Source organism: Microtus oregoni, unplaced genomic scaffold (genome assembly GCF_018167655.1).
Source record: "Microtus oregoni isolate MIOR12 unplaced genomic scaffold, Mior012 000006F_ref0000085, whole genome shotgun sequence".
NCBI lineage: Eukaryota > Metazoa > Chordata > Mammalia > Rodentia > Cricetidae > Microtus > Microtus oregoni.
The window spans coordinates 9,156,403-9,180,231 of NW_024543065.1; the positions used below are offsets into that span (position 1 = coordinate 9,156,403).

The window sequence follows — 23,829 nt, forward strand, 5'->3', positions numbered from 1 at the left end:
ACCCCCTCCCATGTCCCTCCCCCTCCCCCATTCAAGTCCCCCTCCCTTGTCAGCCCAAGGAGCAATCAGGGTTCCCTGCCCTGTGGGAAGTCCAAGGACCGCCCACCTCCATCCAGGTCTAGTAAGGTGAGCATCCAAACTGCCTAGGCTCCCACAAAGCCAGTACATGCAGTGGGATGAAAAACCCATTGCCATTGATCTTGAGTTCTCAGTAGTCCTCATTGTCCGCTATGTTCAGCCAGTCCATTTTTATCCCAGGCTTTTTCAGACCCAGGCCAGCTGGCCTTGGTGAGTTCCCGATAGAACATCCCCATTGTCTCAGTGTGTGGGTGCACCCCTCGCGGTCCCGAGTTCCTTGCTCGTGCTCTCTCTCCTTCTGCTCCTGATTTGGACCATGAGATTTCTGTCCGGTGCTCCAATGTGGGTCTCTGTCTCCTTTCATTTAAATTGATGCTAAACTTAAATTTAATTTAAAATTTAAATTAAAATATGGTGAGTTTTCAAAATGTTAATCCTTTGCAGTCAATTACCTTCCATGTTTTCAGTGGTTACCTGTAAGTAGCCTTTGGGCTGTTCTTGTTCCAGCTAGTGAGCTCTTTGCATTTGCCAGCTGGGGAGTAGAGGGGTTTAAGGAATCCACACTTGTGCTGTTTCATCTGTTCCCACAGAATTCTCCTAGGTAAAGTGTCATGGTATGTTTCCGTGTCTCTATGTTGTGTGATATGTTGTTGAAGCCAGAAAGGCTGAAAATCACTTGGTACCTGATTAAATGCCACTGGCAGTTTTAATTAGCTTTGTGTTCTTTATTTTAATTCTTCTTTATAGTCCAGCGTTCACTCAACCCCTTCAAGCCTGTCTCAAGGCTATTTCTCTGCTTTTCTGAACAGAAAGCCTGAAATTTTAACGAAGTATCATCATAAATGTCTTCTCTTCTCAATAACATATCTCTATTTCCTCTGTGAAACTCTTCCTCAACAAAGAAGCTTCATGAGTGTTTGCAAGCTACAACTAGCCCTTGGCATCTCAAAGAATATCATTCATATTTTGATAATTCGTTGTATTTACAATGGGCATTCCCTTCTCCAGCTTTGTTGGCCGCTTTGCTTGTGTTTTGCATTCCCTCAATTAAAGGAACACATCCATCCTTTACTGTATAATCCCCAGTAAACTAATTTGGCAAATAAGAAAACAGGAATATAGAGAATTCCTAGACTTGGATTGTGGTTTCTATTAGCTTTTCACTTCTTGTTAGTCTTGCGTAAAAACCAAAAATTGAGTGATTTCTTGGGAAAGAGGAGGAGAGGTGGGAATAGGTTCCAGTCCTGCCCTAGCTAAGGGACTATTGACATTTGATTGCTACTGGAAGAGGAAGACTGGTTTTCTACAAAGGAGAGACACCTTGCATATTAACCACACTCAAGAGGTAGTCATCCAAAGCAACTGTACTCTGTGCTTGGGGTTTCTTCTGCTTGCTTATTCTTGTGTGTCCATCTTTTTCTTTAAAGGTGGGAGGGATGAAGTTGGGCGAATACAGACATTGGAAATGTTCTGGAAAGGACTGAGGGAGAAGCATGGATACGATTAAATTATATTTGGTAAAATTTCAGAGAATAAACAATGTGGATTATTTAAAAGAAGTCAGAAAGTAACAAATGACGATACAGACTTTGTCAGTTCCTAGAGTTAGGCTGAAAGGAGTTGAATGGTTCCTGAACAGTTATTCCTCTAAGAGTGGGAAGGAAAGGGGAGACAGTAGAAATACCTAAAGGGAAAGCTAGCTGTGAGGACCAGGGAAAGGATGAGGTCATCTGGAACAGATGTGGATGCATTGTTCAGGACTGGCCAGCCACACTATGTGTTCATTTTTGTGAAACATTCATAACCACAGACACTCACCTACCACAGACACATTCACACAAACACCTCGAACTCCATAACTGGTTAGAACTTTAATTCAAGATGGCTTCCGCAGGGGATGGGAGAAAAAGTCTAATAGAGTAGCCCATGCATCTAAGTCATCACCACTACCAAAGAAGACTGGAGTCTCAGGAAGAAAATGTATTGAGATAGAGAATACAAGTTCTAATCTATGTCTTCCTGACACATTCATATCATAAAATAAAAGCAGAGGATTAAGGCTGCATATACATAGTCAATGCTGAGCCAACCAAGGTGACTGAGTTTCCTCATTGTCTACTACAGGAAAAGTTAGAACACTTGCCATGTGCATGAGTATCTCCTGAACTTAAGTGACTATGAAAGTTCTTACTACAGGAACAGTAACTGCGGAAGATGCCATGTCAGTTGGGTTTTGTTATGTTGTGCATACAGGGTTTTCACAGAATGGGTTTGATTACAAGATATACAATGTAACCAGTGGCTTTCTAAGCCTGACCTTTGTTATCTTTCCCTTCAATGTCCACAAAATATATTTCAAAAACATTTCTATTAGTATTTCTGATCCGTCTGATGGGGTTTTTTGGCTCATAAAAATACTCTGAAATAGCAAATCTCAAGTGTTCAAGGAAAATCTTAATCCAAATCCTGACTAAGAAAATATAATATCTCATTACCTCTTGAATAATACTAGTGGATTATTTTTGAATGACAAATTTAGATTGGAAATAAGATGTACCATTTGCTACAGAGTGTATGTATCTCACCCTCTTTTGCATCTGATTAATACAAATTTTAGACAAGGCATCATGCTTTCTTTCAGCTATTTCTTTTCTTGCTGATTTTCATCATCAGAATTCCACCTAGAACACATGTGACTATTCTTACGCAAAAAGGTTGTGAGCTACTTGAGGACAAAGATGGAAAGGCATATCTGTTTGTATTCAATGTTTTACCTCGTACCTAATATGGTACTTAAAAAATAAATATTTGTTGAATAAAATGTAACTTGTTAAATTGCAGGTGTCTCAGAAACTATCTAATGTGTAGAAAGGACAATGCACGAAGCAAAGCAATATAAATACATCAGAGACCATGCTCACCCAGATAAGCAGATTTAATAGCCTTGACAAAGCAGCTGTCATTTTCCAGTTGCTAAAAAAAGACTGCCTGTAGTGAGCTGGGGGATACTATACATTGATGTAAAACTGTCTTAGTGATGACATGTTGTTCTATTAGAATGTCATATATACACATGCTTTTCTTTTTTTAAATGAAAAATACAATTAAAGACGTTTGGTTTCTCAACAGGAAATAAACCCCTCTTATTTCAGGTCTATTCTCTACTTCCTATTTACAGATGTTGCCACAATCACAAACAGGACTCACTACTGCTGGAATGCTGTGTGCAGACTACTTGCTGCTGGCCAAATTCTCCCTGGGTGAAGGTTTGGACAGGTGATGGCTGCCAAATGGCAGGAAAAGATGGGCAGAAATAGCTCTCCTGATGGATAGCCTTGTTGAGGAGGAGAGAAGGCAGGCCACGTTCATGGTCTGGCTTTTCTTTCTCTGCCTCACCCATATCCACAGCAATGGTCACCAGGGAGATGACTTTTCAGAATTAAAAACAGGGAGAGTGGTATTCTGTTTGCCCACATCTTTAAGGAACTAACTTGCATCACTTTTAAATTGGGAGTGAATCACACAAGAAATAATTCTTAAAATATACTTAAGGAAGAATTATGATTATGGAAATTGTCTAAAATAATATCTATGCTCCTGCTGCCCAGACACTCCACAGGAATTAAGATACCAGTTTAAGAATGAATAGAAGAAGATATAAGTCATGATAATAAATTATACTTTGTCTTCCTTCAAATATATTTACAGTAAATTATAGGCCACTTGCTGAACTATGAACTAAGAATTTAAGCCACATTTTAAGGACAAAAAAGCTAATTATGAAAAAAAAATGGTGCCAAGAGTAGACAGTAAGATAAATCTTAAAATGATGGCTTTCCACTTGAGCAATACTTTTTTAGAAAAAGTGTAGGTTAATGCTTAACCTTTAAGATTAAAACATTAATCAGATATCCCTGGAGTGAATGGAGATTTATAGACCAATTTCCAGAGAATAAATAAACTATCAAAATAGAATGCATTTGTGGGCAAGTGTGATAAGAAAGTTTATTTTACCCCATTGAGCACGGCAGCTTTTCTGGAGCAGGGGAAGATCATGCCTGTGAGTTTATAACTCCCAAGGTAGAAATCATTTCGCAGGGCAATGTGGTACGTGCTTACCTCTCACAGCGTGGTCCGGTGTACCCAACAGGACATTCATCACAGATCAGTCCCAGACTCCGGTCTAAATGGCACGTTGGACTAAAGCTGTGATGATGTTTGGGAGACAGGAAGAAGAATACATGAGCTCATTAGCAATGGATCCTCATATCTCTCTACCACTGCTGTGACCAAAGGGTACAAGCTGGCCATTCTCATCTCCCAGGCAGAAATTAGAATCTGGCCAGTGGAGGATGAAATGGCATTGCTATTTTGACAGATACAACTATTGCCCCGTGGAGAGCAGTGTCCCTGTGACATGTTATTAACTGACTTTTGACTGCTCTGGCTCTGAGATCACCAATAAAAAAGTGTGGACGCATAGCAGCTGATGAAACTGACTTTCACATCCTTTCTCTCCAAGCACACCCTTCAGAATTTGAAGCAGCGTGGAGAAATCTGAGAGACATTTAGACAGCAGTGGAGTCAGCATGGCAGTATAGGTTTTACTATCTGGGCCAGCAGCCATGGGACATGCATCCACACAGGTTGCTGTGAATGTGCACCCACAGGCATGAGGTCACATGGGTGGAATCCTTAGAGAATCTTTTAGCAAATACCTACTGCGTACATTCTGCTTGACTTAAATTCTACAAGTTAAACCAAGCCAGCTTTGTCATTTCACATCTCTCAGCCATGTTCCAAACTTTACCTGTCTTTAGACACAGTTCCAGTCTGGGGCTGAAGAGACAATTATTCTTATTCTAATTATGTTTTCCCTGTAATATTTTCTATTCTACAATACAAAACAGTTTAGTAAAGGCTTGCTTAAAAGCCAAATAATTAAAGAGATCACAATAAATTAAACATGCTGGGACCCGGTCTCTTTCTGTTTCTCATACTTAGCGTGACTCGGGAATATTTTTTCAACTTTGATGCCAATCAGAGTTTGACTATCATTGAAAAGTAACCTCCCCCTGGTATAACTCTGAAAGGTCCTTCAATGCTTCAATAATTCTCATTTCTCTATAGTACCAAGTTATTATGATCCATTAGACCCTCCAGACTGGCTATTTCAACTCATTGTAAAGCCTAATGAATCTGTGAGATCAGAGAAATTAGAGTCAAGAAAACCTTGAATTTATGAACGTTGTTCAAGAGGAGAGGTTCTGATGGATGCTGTGGTAACCTAGCTTGTGGTCTAAGAGAGGAATCTCTTGTTAGAGGAGCGCTCACAACAGGAGGGTTCAAATGTGTGAGGTCTTGGCACATATTAAAACAAACAAATGGAAATCCGATTGACTCCACTACTTGTCTTTGTTATTGTTTGCAAAACTGAAAGAAGGAATTGGATTCTGACAACTCACTATTGTGCAAATGTGTGTTCTTCCAAAATTGTCATTCTGCAACTGCCTCATCTTTGTGGAAAAAGGGACCCCAAGGGGAAGACTGAGTTTGCCAACCTTGTTGGACTATAGTGACTGAATGAAAACCAAGTGAATTATTTTTTAACATTCTAAATCAGTTTACCATAAAGACATGCCAACGATGGCTGACAAGCTCCTGACACCTTAAAACTATTTCTGAAATAAACCTTAAAATTCTTAAAAAATACTCCCTTGTCAGTTAAAACTAACATCAATAAAGTCAACTGAGCTCACTGACATAGAACAAAACTTTCTCAGAAAAATATTAAGCAATAACAATTTATTCAATGTGACGAGCTCTTACATTTCAGAGTACTTTTATCATAATTGTACTGCATTTTAACAGATTCCTATAGGCTGGCTGAGACAAACTTAATTTTTCTTCCTCAAGGTCATACACTAATTTCCAGGAGAATTTACATGAGATTCATGGCTGCAGGGTCTTCATTTGATCCTCTTCTCTCCCTATAACCAACTGTCATTCAAAACTTCTGGTGAGAATGCATGAGTTTAAGCTCCCAATAATAAAAATGTTTGCTACAGTGTATTCAAATAAAATCTCTTCTTAAAATATCTCTCCATGTATGCTTTCATATTTGTAAATAATGCTAACTGTTTCCTTTCTAGGGTAATTGCAGTAGCAGTTAGAGAAGAAGGTGACAACCAACAACATAAATACAATTACAGTGAGACACTAATGCGCACAGCAATGATGCCTTGAGAGTCTACTGGCAGAGGAGGGATCTCCAAACTGATTCTGGCCCAAATGTGAAGCTAACTGCTCTGGGACACAAAGAGGGAAAGATCAATGATTTCCAGTGATTCCAACCTTATGCCATTCATCTCTTTACCAATAGAAAAAAAAAAGTCCTGCTTCCTAGATTTTCCAGTCCAGGACACCAAATATTGGGTGAGCCAGGAGCAAACATGAGGGGAAGGGCAAGCTGCTGCTGGGATGAACTGTATAGCCATTCTTGATAGCTAAGGTTGTGTAGCTAAAATTTATTTATAAGTCAGTGTGTGTGCATGCATAAACTCATATGTACAATTATAGCACTATATGAATCTATATGTGAATCTACTTATGTGCAACTATGAATTCACATATACAGATGTAATTAGCTTTGTTCTAATCAGTGATAAATTGTCATGGAATATAGTGGAAAAGCTTGTCCAAAAATATGTTTCCCAATTATTACTACCAATTTTGACAATTCAATGTTACTGTGTGTGTGTGTGTGTCCATGTGTAGTGTCCATGTGTATAATGCTTTGGTATTTATGTATGTACATGTGTATGAACCTGCACATGTATGTGTGTGCCCATTCTTGATGGCCTGAAACTGAGGCTGGTTATCTTGCTAGATTAATATCTACTTTATTTATTGATTGAAGGTCTGTCTCTTTCTAGATCTGGAGTTCAACAATTTTAACTAGTTTTGCTAGGTAATTTGCTCTTCAGATAACCTATCTCTGCTTCCTAATTTCTGAGATTATAGATATTTGCTGTGCCTAGCCAACTTTTACATAGGCACAGGATGCTTAAACTCTTGGCATTGTATTTATATTGCAAGAATTTCATCCATTGAGCCATCTCCCCAGCCCAATATAACCGTATGTGTGATCCCTAAAATCAGCTCTAGAAAAGTTTCACTGTTTTACTAACATAGCTCTTAGTATTCCTGATGCCTACCACGTACTGTTAAGACAGTAGTACGTAGGATTTGTCAAGGCCCAACATCCCATTCACTCTGACAATACCTCCAAACGCATTACACAGCTGAGGGAAATTTCAAAAGTCTTCAATGATAGCGTCTGTTTCTTTCTACAACCTAAGTGTCCAAGCAAAAATAATAGTGGATTTTTGCCTTTAAACTATTAGGTGTGTAACCAAAAGTTAATGAATATAAGCTGAAATGTTTATACTTTGTTTCTCTGGAAGAAAATTTCATTACTTTAGTTAGTATCTATAGCTAAAATATATACATCACTAAGATGAAAAGGATAGTGCACATTCTAAATAGCTGATGAAGGTGATCTATAAGTATATAGATAAGTATAATTATAAATATTTATAATTTAAATATTATATGCTCATCTGTATCCATATATTTTTATAATCATACCAATCTGTTTTTATCTCCTTCACATTTGATTTATTTAGCAATATTATCTAAGAAATTTGGTGCCAAAATGCCTGTGATTTCTAAGATTTATGACCAGGGATTAAGAGATAAATCACTAAGATAAAACTATCACTAAGGCTGCACTTCAGAAGGAGGTTGCAGCAACCTTTAGCTCTTTTTGATTATTTCTGAATAACCTGTGAAAATTCAAATCTCATCTTATAAATTAAATGTGAATATTCAATTACACCTCAGAGCACCTGCTCATATCACAACAGTAAAGTTTTTCTTAAGGATTTTTAATTCCTCCTACATAAAGGAGCTTTCCTTCTTTATGTTCTTTGCCTAAACCGACGGAATTGTTTTGATGAAAATATTTATGTTATTAGAGAAAGATAATCTTTTCCCAACATGGTTGTGTAGCTAAACTGTAATCATTTTGTAAAATGTTTTAAATTTAAAAGAATATATAAATTAAAAACCTTCTATAATTTATAAACTATGTGGAGTATTATTAATTCTAATTTTTCTCTTTACAAAAATACCACAATTAAATCAGTAATTTAAAATAGGCAGCCTCTCTCTCCACATATTTGCTATTAAAAATAAAATTATTATTTTACAAATAAATATTTAGTTTAATAAATTATCTTAAAATTTATTCAATTCTGCCATTTGTTATTGATGTTATTATATTAGACTTATTTTATTATATATTACACATTTATTGTATTTATTATATTATATTTATTATTTTATTTTTTAGAAAACTTGATCAATCTAATTAAACCAAACTGGAATGTATTTGTTTTAGGAAACACAGTTATTAGACACTGAGATTCCAATCCCTTTGGCAGCGTGAACGGGTTTTTAATGTCTGCTGAGTGAGTTTTACCCGGAAGAAATAATTAGAAGCCATTATAAAAAGGGACACACAGTGAACATAGAGGGATCATGGGTCATGAATCCCAGTAAATACCAAGCAACTTCTCTTCTGAATGACTCTTATGCACACAATTGGTCAGACTTGAGGGGAAATCCATAATGTTTATCCATTCAAATATATCTAAACTTGTAAAGTATACTGGGCTGAAATTCACAAGACAAAATGAATGGCCAGTGTTGCTGAACTGAGAGCTGCGCAAATCTTGATAATCTTTTTGCTTAGAGATTTAGGAAAATCTCAGGTGCCACCTGCCTCCTTTTGTCAGTAAAAATTGACGTGGAATAATTATTTTTATATGTAGGTTAATGGCTTGGACAATACCATTCAGCCACAGTGAACATGCGTTGAACCTTTAAAACATGCCCCTGAGAGTGATATTGTCACATTATGTCCAGCCCAGGCCTACTACATGCAGGACGGGCCTGAGTAGCCATTACTTAGGGAGTAATTTCCTTTACAGTCTTTGCTTTCCAGTTTCCTTCTTTCTTTTCTCTGACACCTTTAGTGATTAAAGGTTCTTCAGTTCTGTGCTTGTCTTGATTCACTCCCTGAACTCTAGAAATGCATGATCATTAAAATACATTAAACCAGTATCTCTTTCTTCTTGATGTTTCTCTATGGAACCTAACTTACCAGGCAGATCAATGAGTTGTTTTTATTGTTCTCACTTAAAATACAGATTTTACTTTCTTAAAAAAGTTCTTTAACATGTACTGTCGAGGACTGGAAATAATACGGACATTAAGTAACTTCAAATTCCAACGGGATAATTGAGATTATGACTCTGAATAGTTTACTTTAAATCAGTTCTCCGTTCCTATCATCCACTATGTTAAGTGCTCAACATAATTTAATTGTGTGATTCACACACAGCTACCCAAGAAGGTCAAGTTGGTGAGCTGAGTGGCATTTTGGTAACCTGCTCAAAGTTTTGCATCTTAAAGTGTCGAGTTAGCAGGAAGCCAAGGAATTCTAGCACTAGATGTGACATAAAAATGCCATCTTTCCATAAACTTCATTTATTCATCTATAAAATGGAAGCAATACTACCCACCTTACGGGGTTATACTTGAAGATGGAACACCAAAATTCAGAGACTGGATCTACGTCTTGCTCTGACAGTCTGCCTCCACTACACAGTAGTTTGCCCTCTCTTGTCCACAGCGAATTCTGAAGAGAAGTGTGCTTGGAGAGGAGGGGGAAGATTCCACCAATGTGACTAGCAGGAACCTCAGTTCCCCAGAGGACTTTAAGAATGGCAGAATTCTCACAAAGCCAGTACGTGCAGTAGGATCAAAAACCCATTGCCATTGTTCTTGAGTTCTCAGTAGGCCTCATTGTCCACTATGTTCAGCGAGTCAGGTTTTATCCCAGGCTTTTTCAGACCCAGGCCAGCTGGCCTTGGTGAGTCCCCGATAGAACATCCCCATTGTCTCAGTGTGGGGGTGCACCCCTCGAGGTCCTGAGTTCCTTGCTCGTGCTCTCTCCCCTTCTGATCCTGATTTGGATTTTGAGATTTCAGTCCGGTGCTCCAGTGTGGGTCTCTGTCTCTGTCTCCTTTCATCGCCTGATGAAGGTTAATATTCAGGAGGATGCCTATATGTTTTTCTTTGGGTTCACCTTCTTATTTAGCTTCTCTAGGAGCCTAGGCAGTTTGGATGCTCACCTTACCAGACCTGGAAGGAGGTGGGTGGTCCTTGGACTTCCCACAGGGCAGGGAACCCTGATTGCTCTTCGGGCTGATGGGGAGGGGGACTTCACTGGGGGAGGGGGAGGGAAATAGGAGGCGGTGGCGGGGAGGAGGCAGAAATCTTTAATAAATAAATAAAAAAAAAAAGAATGGCAGAATTCTTTCCAGAGTTTTCACTTGGAATATTATTCAGTAAATCTAACAGATGACCACACAGAACAGGGTCTTCTTGGTTAAGGCTTTGGAGTTTGCCCTCTTGATCAAATTCTCATGTTAAAAGGCTGCAGTTGACAGCTCTGCCTGAAGAGCATTTGCAATTTCTGGTCCTTGATGTTCTGACAGTTACGGGAAAGAGCTGAAGGAATATACTACAGCAAGAGTTTTATTAAGCATCAAATTTGCCTTTAGGAGGAATTTCAAAAATTGAAAAAGGAATTTATTTTATTTGAATTTAATTACAAATAGGATTGTAGCTCAATGGTCCGGCATGTGGTCCATCAGCATGCTCAAGGTCCTAGGTTTAATTTGCAGCATCAAGAATGACAACCACAAAGAAATTAAATGACACTTCTTTATAAATATTCATTATAAGTATTATTAATTTATTTTCAGTGTGGTGCACACCATAGCAGTATTTTTTGTCACTGTGGCTGTTTCAGGACCTGCTCATTTAGACCTGCCTGTGCTTTGGGAATGTGCCCTTCCAGCAAGTGAAATATAGTAGTCGCATAAAGTAAAGAGACTCAGCAAAGCTGCATTTTTTCTCTTTCTTTCTAAAATGTCTGCTCCAATAGATCATTTATGTAGATGAATAAATGAGAAAAACTAATAGAAATTAAATGAAATTTATAATATTCATTTTCAAAATCTATATTGCTTATGCAGGATAATATAGCAATCATCCATAGTTCAATATTCATTTATGACACAATGATGCCATGGATCAAGTGTAATAAGCTATCTATAACATAAAGATATATTTCAGTAAATGATTATTTTTGAGGAGTATATATCTGTACAAAGTAGGTCTGTTGTTTGGAATTAATTTCAAAATTTCACTTGAGTTTTATCTAAGTTCTAAATCAAATCTAGAGCCCAAATAGCAAAATCGTTTGAGATGGGCACAATTTAAAATACTTCCCATTTCAGCGCTTACGTCACCACCTTGAGAAAGTCACAAACATATCTTTCTGATATCAAAAGTGCACCTGTAGAAGTGGAAGTGAAGCTCTGAAGTGAGTTCAACCTGGTACTTACTTATTTGATGGGATGTTGAGTGGACAGGCACAGGGTTGACAGTCTTCAGAGGTTCCTCTAGTGGGATCACCATAGAAACCAGGAAGACATTCATTGCAATAGGGGCCACCTGTGTGATCCTTACAGTTCTGAGAAAGAAGTGCACACCAGATCATTACTTTGGTTTGAAGCACAACCACATTACCGAAAATAGCTCTCCAAAGTTATTAGTGTGTTCCCATCTGGGAGAATAATTTCACACGTTAAATGTTCAACTTTACAGCACAAAAAAAGCACAGGAAGTTAATTTAACACATATTTAATATTCAGCATCTAATCACACTAGTTTTGGTGTAACATACTTAAAATAAAACAATGGCCAAAATTTGTTAAGAAAATTTTCAATATAAAAATTTTATTTCTTATTTTATATTTTTTCAGGTTGTGTGTGTGTGTGTGTGTGTGTATTTAGACATAAAGCCCTAATAACATTAAAAATCTTAATAGGAACTGTAAGTTTATTATGTAAATCCTTTGGGATTTACTCTCTCAGCCCAGACAATAATTTGGACTTAATGGACTCTAATGGATTGGACAATGCATTCCCATTTTATGTCTATGAGGACACTACTTGGCCTGTAATTAAATGTTAAAAAAACAAGAAACTTTAAACATACAACAGTGTACAATGAAACTATAAGGCATGTAACTATTGCCTTAATAAATTTAAAAAAAAATCAAAAATACATGCACTTGCCATTTGTTTTGAGAAACATGTCTTTCCCAATAGTACAAAGTAATTTACTTCATGATTTTTTTTTATATTAACTCAATTGTCTTCCTTGGGTTGGCTGCATTTGTAAAAGTCACGAAGTCTGAGATTCAGGTGAACAATTCAGTTGCTAGTACTGAATTGTCTCTGAGGCTTCCAAGAGTTTATCATGATTAGTCTCACGAGATACAATATCAAAATGTACTCATTACTAAAGAAATATAGTTTAATAAGGATATACTAGTAATAATTTTCCTGCATACTGAAACGGAGCTCATAGAACTCAAGGGTATGAAGCCTTTATTTTATGATTAGTAGATAAATTCTGTGAAAGAAGGAGCTAAAATACAAATGAACTGTAAACTGGGACTATAAAGTTATTAACCTACATGACCACTAGAATAGAACAAGTTAATGAAACTATGAATATTATTTATTTTGATGTTTTAAAATAAGAGTGATTTCAATTATATTTAGTAAATGAACTCAACAGAAGCATAGGTATTAATAAGAAAAGATACAATTCTGAGAACAACCTATTAAAATTCCTTGGAGAGGTCAGGCTTGTTTGTTGAAAGATATCCAAAATATAATCTATTAATTTAACTTTGAACTTCCTATTCAATTCTGTGACGTAAAGGAGCTGAAGTTCATTGACTGTGAATAAGAGGTATTTTAAAACAATAACTGTTATATTTAAAATGGGCTTGTCTTTATTTAAATTTCTTTCTCAATTTTTTAGCAAACATTTTTAAAGAAATCACAAATGCTATTCTTGCTGTTAAAAATTATCACAAGATACCAAGGAAAATGGGTTCATTTATAGAAAATGGTTTTTCCTTTTATTGGGTCTTCCTGTTACTTCCTTTTACTTTTCAAATTTACTGTAAGTCACTTTTTTCTTAAACCTAAGAAATTGCTTATTATTTTTATATTTCAAGTTGACATAATAAAAATTAGATCTATAAAATCTTTTGAATTTTTAGAGCCAGATTCAATTTATTACACAGCAACCAGGCCAAAATTAGAATTTCTGAAATTCAACTAAAATCTTAGATAATTTGCATGTTTTCAACTACGATCTGAATGAGAAATAAATGCAGTGTGTTCAATATACTTTCTATTTTCACTTCTCATTAAATAGAAACAAATTTTCTTAAAATTTATATATGTTTGTAATCAAAACTGAGACAGCACCAGGCAACCAAAACAATGGAAATCAAAACTAGGAAAGATAGATATTTTACTCTATCTTTGTACAATAAACTGGTTGTTTTCATAGGTAGCTGGCTATCAAATGCTTGCAATTCATAGCATGAAAATACTGAGAACCACACTGCCTTCTGAGGTGGCTTGAAATACTCTCTGGATTTCTCTAATGCACATATGTTAAGATAACATTGTCATGCAGATACACTGCACAGCAGAAACCCAGAATTTGTTCTGAACCCAAAAGTGCTCATTTGTAATCAGGTTTCAAAAGGGTAGCTACACCAAAACACCTTTTTAAAAAATAAATTCCAGATTCTGGCTATTACAAAAAATGAACATAGTTGAACAAATGCCTTTGTAGTATGACTGAGAATCTGTTGGGTATATGCCCTGGACTGGTATTGCTGGATCCTGAGGTAGGTTGATTCCCAATTTTCTGAGAAACTGCCATACTGATTTCCAAATTAGTTGTACAAGTTTGCATTCCCACCACAAAGGATGAGTGTTCTCTTTACTCCACATCCTCTCCAGCATAAGCTATCATTGGTGTTTTTGACTGGTCAATAAGAATTCCTCTCACCCACAATACCTGCCCACTTCCTACATCCTAATATCATTGACTGTGTAGATGATGTCACAACTAATCCATTCAGATGGGATTGTAGCACAGATTATCAGCACCAATACAGAGAAGTGGCCCCTGACCGTCTCCAGAAGAGTCCACAGGAATATCTGCTCCCTCAGGAAACCCACAAAGAGACTGTGTCTCAGCTACTAAGAATCATGGTTTCCCCAAGATCCTTCCATCATAGGAAGGTTGACTTCTCTCTTTTTGGCCATCAAACTGTCAATAACCTGGTCAGCCCTGCCTACCAATTAATTCTCCATTCCTGTTCTCACCACTCTACTGAAAGGAACTATTTTGTTCTGAAACAAATGGTCCCTATTCTAGAATGCATCATATCATCAAATACACTAACTTCAGGATTTGATTTAATCCTAACGAACTCAACTTCATAGAATACCTTAGGGGACATTATGAGGTTGGTATTGTAGCATATTTATTTTTGTCCTTTCAGGGTAAGTAAAACAAATTAATGTTAGTTTGGAATTGGATATATTCTACTGCATACTAATAAAGTGTTTAAAGGTAGTTCAATATTTCCCCCTGAGTCACTTTAAAAGGCTGTAGTATAATTAAAATGGAAATCACTCTGTCTTTTTATTTGTAAAATCGCCATTTGAAAAATCTACTGATCCACAAATTAGGGCTATCATGTTTTATGCTGCTCTGAAATTGAAAAAAAATCTTATGCAGAGAAAACAGAAAATGCACCATAAACTGAAATGTTAAATTATATTGAAACAAAAGCCCTGATTTTTCATTTTGGATTTTTCCTAGTAGCATTTAAGCACAGGAGAAAGCAGAGAAATCAGCAAGAGGAACACAACATATGAATTAGAGACAACAGAGTCTGCCTTAAATTCTGCAGAGAGATAGAATATGATATCCTCTCAAATTTTCACCACCTCAAATTGTGTTTTGTGAGACTAATGGTACCGGAGTTTTTTCAAGCTTCATGCCAGGGTAGACAATATAAAACTAACATGCCCTTGAGTTCCTCTGAGTGTCTGTTCAGAACTCTCCAGGCCTCCAACTACTTAGCAGCAGTACAAACAGTGCTCTGCACTTGGGTAAAAGCACAGAGCCAATCGTAGAAGGAACAATTCCACTGAAGATGCATCATGCATGTTTAGTATGTTAAAATAAATACCAACATTTTAATTCATCTCAAAGCTCAAATGTTCTTATTTTCTGAGTGAAAGAAATGTCTAAAGTATACAAAAGTGAATTATTTTTATTATGATGGTTATGTTTTATGTTTTTCCATATTTTTAAAATAGTCCGCATTTGGTAGATTTATAGAAGAGAGAGAAACCATATATATTCATAGTAGATGTGTATCCTAGTCCTTAGTTACACTTTATAATGATATATTTGATCCTAATTCAGTTTTTCGACAAAGATGAAAAGCACTTTCTCATAGTAGCTAGACAGATCACATACGAAAGATCATTCTTAGCTTCCAATTCAGTTCTGGATAAAGCTGTTTGGACACCTCAATCTTGACACACATGTTCAAGGTTGTAAAGGTAGCAATAGAACCCCAGAGTTTGTTGAACAGATTTTAGCCTTGTCAGTCTGCATCCTCAAGAGACGCACTTACCAGGCACTCCCCTGTGATGTCGTCACAGGATTCTGCATGACCAAAACACTGACATGGTTCACAGATGCCTCTGAAAATAGTGCCGTTAACTCTTCGGTGCCTAGGCCAACAGGACTGAAAGAAAAGATGTGGCTTTAGAGACTTTTCAGCATTTTAAAAAGAGAAAAGTAGTTCCCTTTTTTCCTGATAATAGAAAATAACCCAGGTAGCAAACTCAGCAAATGTGCTTGTCAAAAAAGCAGAGCCATTATTGGAACGTTACTACTCTGCTATTACTCCTGACACTAAGGTTTCGTACTGACCTTACTGTTATTGGCAGGTATGAGATTAGAGGAAGCATTAGCTTGGTGTCTCTTCTGAAATGGTAAAATAAAGCAGAGATATAAAGAATTGAAATGTGACAGTCTCAAAGCAAAAAGTACAGACAAGAAAACAGAAGGAAATGTACCGAGAAAGGCAGCATCACGAAAGGAGCTTGCAGAATCTTAGGCTAAAAGAGTACACGATATCATCACAGATTGATTCTCTGCATGGACTACCTCTCTCCACATTCCGACTGCCCTTAACACCTTCCCTTCCAGAGAATCTTCAGAGTCATGTGGAAGACATGCCCAAGGTTTCCTATCTTTCGTTTCAAAAACACACCTTGTGACTGGTACACATCCATAATTCATATATCTTATCTTCAATTTCTTCTGTCCTTTATGCTTTCTCATATTTGTATAAAATAGGTTATTGTTTATTTGGTATATATTGCCTTGCTAGTATATTTATGTTCTTTGACCATAAGCATGCTTGTATTTCACCATTGACAATTTTTAAATGTGGAGCAAAATTATTTGAAAAATAGAAAAGCAATGACAGTGGGGTATTTGCATGGCACGTTACCTGCAGGTCAGGTAACCTCACATTTATTGTTACCATTCATTACATTTCCTTTGTGTGGACTTTCACAGACAAGATGAGATGTAAAAAAGAAATGTGCAAATATTTATGCCCTCTGGAAGTTTATGACACCCTCAGGTTGCAGTTGCATCTTGCGAGTTATTTACTATGTTTCTGGATGGTTAAATATACCATCATATGTCAGAAAAGGTCTTTTTACTAGCTGGGAATGGAAATGACAGAGAACCACTGAAGTAATAAACTGCACAGAACCATGCTGTGTAGTGTGGGAAATGATCCTTTTGCCTCAGGATGTGAGACTTCCATTTGAGCAACAATAACAAACACATGAAAAAGATATACTAATATTTCCTATCCGAGAAGAAAATAAAGTGCACTTTCCTCTTAATTTGAGAAGTACCAAGACAATGGTTCTAATATCATGTCTCCTTCCAGTATGTTTTTCTCCATTCCAGTATAGGTGATTCCTTCTCTAACATATACTTTTCAAAACAAGTTAGAATTTACAGTCCAGATGAGAAAAGATGTAAGGGTGTTGACAATACAAAGAGAAGTGATTTTTTGTTGTCAAGGTGGATCCTCATGGTATTTTCTTTAATACATACTTTAAAAAATAATTTAAAATGAGATTACATCAGTCTTTCTTTAAGCATTCCAATTTCTTATATTTGCAGTGGTTTGAATGAAGATGACTTCCATTGCTAATAAGTTTGAATACTTGTCTCCATTTTGTAGAACTATGTAGGAAGGATTAGGACGAGTGGTTACACTCAGGGAAGTATGTTTCTGGGGACAGTGGGCTATGATGCTATAAAAGACCACATGTCATTAACAGTGTGTCCTATATCTCCTGCCTGCAGATCAAGATGTGAGTTCTGAGATGTTCCTGCCACCATGCCTTTGTTCTTCCATCATGGCCTCTAACCCTCCAGGGCAGTTAGCACAACTAAATGCTTTCTTCTATAAGTCATCTTGGTCATAGTGTTTTTTTTTTCCCACAGCAATAGAAAATTAATTTATAAACCTTTTCCTTTGACATGGAATTTATATTAATCCCCTGGGAAAATTAAAATCATTATATGTATCTTTCCATTTATAAAGGAATAATCACCAAGATTTATATTTACACCTCTGTACCCATTTCCCATCCAAAATAATAGAAATGGAGGGAACAGTATTCTAAAAGGAATATTATTTAACTAGTATTCTAGAACCCATTTATGTTTTTACAACATTCTGCCTCTCAGGTTTTTTATTGAATAATTACCATCCTTGTGAAAATATGGTCTCTTGTCTTCAGCAAAATTTACCACAAAAGGGAGAAGAGCAAAATCACCCTCACAATGCTGTCTAAATGGAAAGTTTGAAAACTTGATGATGGCAGAGAGATGAGAAGAAGGAAGCATTTGAGAGAAAGGGGAATCATCTGGGTCACATGACAGTGATGATGAGTAAGATAAAACGTAGTCATGTGATTTCGTTAGGCTACCTTGAATTTGATGGCAAGAGCAAAGCAGCTTTGATTGAGAAGACGTAAAGATGGAATGAAGTGTGAAAGTTCACGGAGCAAGAAGTGGCATTTAGCTTTATTGAAAACAAAACAGCAATTTTTGTATGTCCCCTCTCATAATCCATTCTCAACACCTCTGCTTATTTCAGTTACTTAACAATTATGTTTATTTATTTCCCTTATGTGTATAGCTCTTTGCTCTGCTTGTGTTTCTGTGTATAAAATTGAGCCTGGTTCCTGAAGAGGTGAGAAGACAGCACTGCATCTCCTGGAACTGGAGTTACAGATTGTTGTGAGCCACCATGTGGGTACTGAGAGCAGAGCCAGAGTCCTCTGAAAGAACAGCCAGTTCTCTTAACTCCTGATCTGTCTCTTAACCTTCAATGTTGTTTCTAGAGACCAACCACATCTGTAATTCTTAGAACATTGTCTTTTACGTCTAAGGCTTTACTTGTCTCAAGTACATATGATCATCAAAAACTGTCAACTAAGGGAAAGTATAAATACATCTAGGAGGTAGTTAACATTAATTCACTTTTATAGAAACAAAATCTTCCAGGCTAACACTTAGTAGCTGCTTTATTTTCACACTATTATCTATCAGGAAGGCAAATTATAAAATATCAGGCACAAAAGAAAAATTTTAAAGACTAGTCATAGAAATTCATAAGATGTAAAACAAAATGATGAGCAAAAAATAAAATAGAAAAAACATTCTTTGAGTGGTGTTCAACATAGAGTAGAAATGGGTGTGACTAGTCATTAAAGTTAAGAGGAGTATTTTATTACTAGATACAGAGAACAAACAATCTATACAATCTATATTATTATAAGACTGCTATAATCCTATCAAACTTTCTATAGGCTAAAGTATTGTTGTAATACTGACATGTGACCTTGTTTCTTTAAAAGATCATTATTCTTTATGCATAATAGCCACTTGTATTTTGTTACTAGCAGTTGGAAATAAAATTTGATAACTACAAAAATAATGTCCAAACAAGTAACATTCCAAGTCAACATTATGACCCCCAAATAAGATAAAAGAGAATAACTTAGTAAGAGTCATTGATGGGCTGTTGCTTGGCATGGCATCACCAGGCTGGAACTGAGACATATTGTCCCTGTAGTGCCTCAGCTTTCAACCTATTCCAGAACATTAGTGATAACAATGCTAGAGTGACTGGCCCTAAAAGTCAAGTTCAATGCAAAAAAACAATCAAAACAAGTCAGGTCAGGATGGAGAACATTACATCTAAGGGGAGAAAGCTTTGTTAAGACTTCAGTGATTAACTGAGGTTAAATAAAATAAAAGGCAAGAGTCCAGAGTTGAAAAATTCATTGCCCCGACTTGACTAAGTTCTTTTTGTCCATTTCAATGTATTGTACTAAGAGTCCTGAGACGTTTTATTTTCACTTCTTTATGTCTTTATTCTTTCCATGTGTACACAGTTCTTTCTTCCTCTCCATCATCATGTGTTAACTTCTCCATGATATCGTCCCGCACATCTTCCTCCACTGAACAACAGCTCAGCCCTTTGAAGGATTATCTCCATTACCTTATTTACCACTTACTGCTCTCTTCATTATAGAGTGCTGTGATTCAATTTTCCAGCAGTGTTTGTTCTGTCTATCTAAACAGATTACTGAGTTTTTAAGGACAGAGGCTGTGTTATATACTTCTTGCTAATTTATACAGATGAATTTATAAAATTTGCTAAATATATAACTTATCAAAAATAGTTCTAAAGGGTAAAAGAAAAAAATCAAATAATTGAACAGGTCTAATATTCTGATGATTTTATATTCAATGGGCATTTAGTATGAAAGTTGATAGGGAGAACTGAGAATAAAGTGGAGCTATATTAAAAGCGAGAATAGAAAAAGGGCATTTAATATTCCAACTGAAATAGGAATTTAAAGCTTCAAAGGGACCTGACTGGTTTGAAATCAAAACTGGAAGACTTGTAATAAAGGAATATTTTATCAAGTACAGCATATGTTTTATATGTAAAATCAAATTTGAGTTGACATAACTAATTCATATCCATGATTATTTTTCTCTTATCTCTATAAATTTTGGAAAAGTAAGTATTTCAATGAATTACATTTAGTTTCATTTCCAGACAGGCAAAATTCTACCCAGTTTAAAGAAAAAACATTAGTCATGAACATGACTTTAAGCTGTGTAGCCTCTGAAAGCATGTATTACATTAAAGAGCACAGGAACCAACAAAGTGATGCCTGGGGTGTTTCTACAAATGGCATAAATAGTATTGTGGAGTGGAACATCTCAGAACACTCAAATAACTCCTTCAAGGTACCATCTTAAACGTAAGTTCTTATTTATCTATAAGCCATTCTTTCCATCAGGAAATGATGTGCATATGTGTGTGTGTGTGTGTGTGTTGTGTGTGTGCACACACACACACACGAGAGATTTCAAGTAAATCAAGTTCCAAACTAGCTAAAAGAAAAACATTAATATTCAATATTAATTAATATTTCAAAAATCATTTTAAAATGATATTCTGAGTTATTAAGAAACATTGATTTTTTTTAATACAAATATAGAACAATGAGACAACAGTAAAGTGGCCAAGCCTCAGGTGTTCAAGAGTAGGAGTTTTCATGCAACTTATTTCTCCCACACACTCTGCCCTTGAAGTTTCAAGGATTGTTTGCTGCGCCCAGGGTGCTTTCTTCAGAAAGAGCTAGAAGAAGAGGGCTTAAAAATGGAAGAAGAAACAGAAATGAAACAAGTGTCCATTCCCTAATATAAATAATAAAAGAAATATTGTGAAATGTTATTTTGACACAGTCACCTTAGAGCTGGCTAAAAAGGGAAAGAACACACAAACAGCAGTTGTAGTAGGGAAGCTTTGAAAGGATACTATAGTTTTGAAAATACATGGTTAACTCTAAAGAAAAGCCATGAATTCTAATCACTCCTTTAATTTAGCATGCATGATGGAGAGAGTCCAAAGCCCTACACCTAACCAAGGAGTTATTGGCAGCCGGCAACTGCTAGAGGAGAAAGAACCCTTCTTTTCTGGGGTTCGGGCCACTGGTAAGTTGTCCATGCTGCTGCAGATGACCACGCCCACACACATTTGGGAGGTGCTCATTGGACATAGTATATCAGTAAAATCAATCAAGGAGAAGACACAAAGTAGAAAAGAGCGCATATTGAGGACCCAGTAATCAGGAGAAGGAAAGTAGGGGTAGGTATAATATTTTACTGAAAACACCTATAAAATTTTCAAGGAATAAAAAAAATTGAAGCCAATTTTATACAAATATGTTTATGCTATTATGGATTGAATTTTCAAAATGCCCATTTCGGAAAAGTTTATCGGCCACATTATCTGAGGGGATTGGTTCTTACAAACTTACTTCACAAGAGTTGCCACTGTACCCGGGCGGACACTGGCAAACTTCCACAGCAGTTGCAATGCTTTTATCAGTAGGATAGGGGACAGCAGATTCAAGATTAACAGAGCTCAACCTGAGAAGAGAGAAATTAAATAGTAAGTAAAGACATTTCTCTGAAATATTTTGAAACTAGATGAATAGTGTTATGTGAATATCTATAACAAGGTAAACATGAATAAACAGTCCATGCTGAAAAAGAATGCTTCTGTAACTTGAAGCTTCTGTCATTCACTATAGAATCATTATTGGCTACCAATGGCCTCTGCATCCATGGAGTCAACCAATTTGTATACTGAAAATATTTAGACAAAACACTTATATCTGTATTGAGTACCTGTAATCTTTCTTAAATAGCTATTGTGATTATTTTCTCATAATAATGCATTGCATCTATTTGTGTGACACTAGCCTTAAATTAGGTATTATGCATAATCTAGCAATTTAATGCTATGATTTTAATTTAAAGTATCTAATATCAGTTTAATATCAGTTTACATGGAGACGTGAACACTTGATCCTCTGTCAGTGGCGGTGTCTTTGAGTTCCTGTGGGGTGTTCTAGACATAGGCCTAAGGTGACAGATGCAGAGACACAGTTTGTCCTGGATGGTTATCATTGGTCCCTAGTTCTGCATCAAGGTCTATCAGTTTCCCAACCAACTGAGATGTGACAAACTATATAGGATGTAAGATGTCTTCAAAACCTCATGTGTTGAAATGCTTGGACTCCATTTGATGGTACCATTTTAAAAGGCCATGGAACCTCTGAATATTGGGCAAACTGGCAGAGGGCCATCCATGTCAGCTTTGGTGGTTCGTCTATGTTTCTGGTAAGGGACTTTCTGCTTCTCATTCTATGTCGATATCATAAGCCGTGTCCTAATTTTCTACCTCTGTCAACCTCTACCAACACACTTCATGCCATGATAAACTGCATTCTCTGAACTGTGTTCCAAAATATGCTTTTTCTCTTTTCAGTTGTCAAAGTCAGGAATGCTGTCACAGTGAGCTGGAATTTCCTCCTTCTGGCTAGCTTTCACAACAATAAACCCTGCTCTTCATGTTCTTTGAGGGAAAGAGCCACCAATAGTCCTACCTAGATGCTGACCACTTGGGGTACAGTAATGTCCTTGGCATGATATGTTGTGATTGTTATGGGAGTAATCACTAACCAGGTATATTCTGATTAGATTATTTTCAAAAGGTCATGGCTGAGAAATCGTACTCTCTAGGGGTGAACTTACTACTACTGTTTTGCTAAATGGTCATGGTGTCAATTTGTCTTCTGAGTTTTTATATCTATACTTACAGATTAGTGTTTCTCTCAGCTTTCATCAATGGCATTTCATTCTGCAGGGGACATTGGTTTATGCAGAGATTCAAAACTGGTAAAAGCAGTGAGAATAAGTAACTGCAGTGTCCCTAAATAGGGAATCACTCTCTTTCAGACTCAGGGTACATTGTGAAAGAGAGGGCAGAGAGAATGTACAAGCCAATTGTTGGAGAGGAATCTTGTAAGTCCTTTTTATTGCTGATATGAACAGAGCAGCAATAAACATCAACATGCAAGTATCTCTGGTGTAGGATGAAGAATTCTTTGGTAACATGGCTGCTAAGGAGTAGTATAGTTGGATCATAAAGTCATTCTCTTTCTAGAGTATTTAAAAATCCCACTATGCCAGCAGACCCTCCCATCAACTATAAATAAAGGATCCTCATTCCCAAATCCACTTTCTTTTGCTGACATTTGTTTTCTTGATGGTAGCCATTCTAGTGAAGTGAGATGGAATATAAAGCAGTTTCAATGTCTGTTTTCCTGCTGACTAAGAATATTGAACACATTTTACACCTACTATTGGCCATCTGTATTTCTTCTTTTGAGAACCGTCTATCAGTTCAGTGGCATGCTTATTGGCTGCTAAGTTTATTCTTTTTTGTTGCTTACTTTTTCATTTCTATGTATTAATTTCTATATAACCTTAAAGCAAGAAATGAAGGATTAATTTGAGTCTTTGAAATACGTAGATAAATGGAGGAAAGGCACTGAGTGACACCTGAAACCTTCAAAAGACCAAGCAAGATCTTTTACTGCATATACATACAGCCAACACTATTTTGGAGCACTTTCTTTGAACATCTTGGTAGAAGGTCTTAGACTAAAGGGCCA

The 23,829-nt window shown here is 36.4% G+C and overlaps 1 protein-coding gene across 3 annotated transcripts in view; it reads right to left on the minus strand.

Moving 5' to 3' along the window:
• Lama2 (laminin subunit alpha 2) overlaps window positions 1–23,829 on the minus strand; it is a 583,059-nt gene that overhangs the window by 215,296 nt on the left and 343,934 nt on the right. For 2 of the 3 annotated variants that reach the window (XM_041653904.1, XM_041653903.1), the window contains exons 15-19: window positions 21,625–21,736; window positions 16,115–16,168; window positions 15,813–15,926; window positions 11,622–11,749; window positions 4,198–4,284 (exon numbers count right to left, since the gene is read on the minus strand). In XM_041653904.1, coding sequence (XP_041509838.1) covers window positions 4,198–4,284; window positions 11,622–11,749; window positions 15,813–15,926; window positions 16,115–16,168; window positions 21,625–21,736 — 495 coding nt within the window. The remainder of the gene's footprint in view (window positions 1–4,197; window positions 4,285–11,621; window positions 11,750–15,812; window positions 15,927–16,114; window positions 16,169–21,624; window positions 21,737–23,829) is intronic. The other variant, XM_041653905.1, reaches the window with a different exon arrangement.